The sequence below is a fragment of the Haplochromis burtoni genome, unplaced genomic scaffold, assembly GCF_018398535.1.
Source record: "Haplochromis burtoni strain Fernald_Lab_line unplaced genomic scaffold, NCSU_Asbu1 Contig_932, whole genome shotgun sequence".
Classification (NCBI taxonomy): domain Eukaryota; kingdom Metazoa; phylum Chordata; class Actinopteri; order Cichliformes; family Cichlidae; genus Haplochromis; species Haplochromis burtoni.
Window position 1 is genome coordinate 42497 of NW_024583293.1, and position 3141 is coordinate 45637.

Below are 3141 nucleotides of genomic sequence, written 5' to 3' on the forward strand. Positions count from 1 at the left end.
ATTATATCTCTCGGCTGGCCTGGGAACGCCTTGGTGTTCCCCTGGATAAGCTAGAGGAGGTGGCTGGGGAGAGGGAGGTCTGGGCTTCTCTGCTTAGGCTGCTGCCCCTGTGACCCGGCCCCAGATAAAGCGGAAGAAGATGGATGGATGGATGGATGGATGGATGGATGGATGGAGTTGAAGTCAGGGAAGTTAATAAAAAAAGGTCTAATCTCATAATAAGCATCTGAATCAAAACTGTGGCTGTAGTGAACTGTTCATCTAACTGATGGTTAAATGAGTCTAGTCAGATACAGCTAAGTGCTAATACATTTTAGCACATTTTTAAAAGCACTGTAGCTGTTTCTAATTGGTAGGTTTAAGCCTCCTACAGTAGACTGTAGGTTACTGTCTCTCGGTCGATGAGTCATGTTATGGGTCAGCTTCGGTCAGCCTGTCTGAGAGGTTTCCATTGCACAGTTGTATGCAATAGGCAGAAAGTGAAAGATAAAGAAACATAACCCAGTGAGTGATTGATTAGTTGATCATATGATCAATTGGATGAACTTGAAAACATGACTTAGTGGAGTACTTGGTGCAGAACCTATTTTTTTGGCAAGCATAGTTGTTTGGAGGTTTGCACACATCTCAGGAGAGATTTTGGCCCACTCCTCGTTACCTTTGCCTGCCACTTAGGAACTTGAAGTTTCAGCTGAATCCACAGACTTTCTACAGGACTGAGTATGAGGAGCTTGGAAGGAAAAGCATCTGGGCTTCTTTAAGTTTCTTAAAACTTTAAAAAAAACTTAAAGAAGTCTTTCCAAGTTTAGACTACGATAACCTGGACGTCTGAGAACCTTCACAGACATATAGGACTGAGGTTTGCAGACTGGCTAGGGTACTTGATGACCTTAATGTGCCTAATATTTATTTCTACTTTGCTGCCTCAGAGGTATTTATGGGGGTCACTGTCATGCTGCAAACCTCAATTCACAACACATCTTCAGCATTTTGGCTCAGGGAAGAAAGCCCATGTGGAAGCCCTGCTTGGCATCGGAATCAGAAATCATACTAATCAGTTACACACAGGAGGGGTGGAACCTTTATATTCACAAATATAATTTTATCAGAATTCACTCACATAAAAAACTGAATTGTAATCTATTTGCACATCTTTCAAACAGAGTTAAGTTTACTAAGTGTCACGTTCCTGGGTCTGTTGACCCAGCGTTTTAAGTTTTACTTTATTTTGATATCTATGGTTTATGTTTAAGTTCATTGGGTTTTCTAAGTTCATTTGTTTATTAGTTTCCCCTTGTGTTTTCAACCCCTGTGTTAAGTCTTCCTTGTCCTTTATATGTTTCATGTATGCATGTCTTTTTAATTCTCAAGTTCATGTTGTCATGTTTGCATTTCATTATGTTTCCTGTTTAAGTTTGAAGAGGTCCTGTGTTCCTGTGTTCAATGTGTTTAGTTTTACGTTTCCCCTGTGATGTCGTTATGTGCATGTGTGTCAGCTGTTTCCCCATGTGTTCCCACTTCCCTCATTATCCTCCTGTGTGATTTAGTCCTGTGTTGTCAGTCATTCCTTGTCAGGTCGTCTGTTCTTTTCCATGCCATGCTCCTAGGTTTCCATGTTCCACGTTTAATGTTCCAGGTAACTTTGTATCAATGCCAACTTTCATGTTTAGGATTTTTCATGTTTATTTTTAGTTTCCCCAGTTTAGGTTGTTTGTTTAGTCTCATCTTTGTTTGCCTTAGTATTTTTCCATCAGCCATATTAAATGGCTCACTTCTTGTTAACATTCACGTTTTGTTCTATGTGTCTGCATTTTGGGTCCACTCCTCACATTTATACAGTCAGCTTCGCAGCCTGACTGTGACACTAAGTGACACATTCATGTTCATTTCTTCATCTATTAGAGGAGCTTGCCATGTTACGGACAGAATTTGTGAAGAGGGTGTCAATAGAAATCTTTACACAGCTCCTTGAAGCCCTTGTAAGTGATGGTGTTTTGGATGATCTGGAGAAAGAATCGATATTAGAAGAAAACCAAACCAGAGCAAATAAGGCTCGCTGCCTTATTGACACAGTGAAAAAAAAAGGAAACAAAGCCTGCAGGATAACTATCAACCATCTTCGGATTATAGATCCAGTTCTCTCCTCTCAACTGCATCACTCCTCATCTACAAAGAAAGGTGAGACCACATATCTGTAAAACAAAGGGGTTTTTTTGTTTTGTTTTAACTCATTTTCATGTTTAAAATTTTTTATTTAATTAGCAAACTGTTACATGTATGTCAATATTTTTGAAAATACATGTATTAAATTTTATTCATAAAACTGTTATCAATGAAGTTCTTAACACACTTGCCAGTTTATTAACATTATAATTCGTTATGGACTCATGTTCTCCAGTGTGATATCTCTACAGTTATAATAATTGAATTATTCATGCATTTTTAAAATTCTTATTCTTATTCTTATTATTACTGTAAAATAACTGGCTTGTAATTTAACCATGTCATCCATAGTTATTTTGGAAAAAAATGTTTACATCTAGCTGACGAAATACCTGTAAATACTTAGGACGTTTATGTACTTTATTTCTATTTGAATGATGTCATATAATATTAGAACCTAAAAATATCCTTAACATACCCTGAAGAGCTAACTTAGCCTTAGCTCCTCAGGTGTGGTACCCTACCCCCTAGGGTACCTATATGAAAACAATACAAACCAAATTTATTTTTGTCTTATGATACTGTAAAAGTTTCATGTCATATGAACATCTCACTTACATATAACACCAGTGTTGGGACTAACGCGTTATTAAGTAACGCGTTACAGTAACTACGTTATTATTGTGGTAACGAGCACGGTAACTAGTTATTATGCCAAAACCAGGAACGCGTTAGTCGTTACTGGGATTTAGAAAGGGTCGTTACTCGTTACTTCGTGTGGTGGCATCGCGGAGCTTCCACAGATTCAGTAATATTAGCAAGTGGTGAGGCCAGCAGTTGGAGGAGGGAAAGGGACACAGAAGGAAAAGAGACCCGAGGCGGCCGCCGGTCCAAGTGTGAACTGAACTTCAGGTAAGAAGTTATGACCTGCAGTCTCTCTGGGTCAGATATGAACCAAGTTTAGGTGGAGTTTATTTT

General features: G+C 38.7%; 1 protein-coding gene across 1 annotated transcript in view; it reads left to right on the forward strand.

Annotated features, from left to right (window-relative positions):
• The window catches only part of LOC102310857 (nucleotide-binding oligomerization domain-containing protein 2), a gene marked incomplete at its 3' end in the record, with an annotated part of 10969 nt that overhangs the window by 5310 nt on the left and 2518 nt on the right, over nt 1-3141 (forward strand). Inside the window, exon 4 of the mRNA XM_014330629.2 lies at nt 1903-2178. Within this exon, the coding sequence (XP_014186115.1) occupies nt 1903-2178 (276 nt within the window). The remainder of the gene's footprint in view (nt 1-1902; nt 2179-3141) is intronic.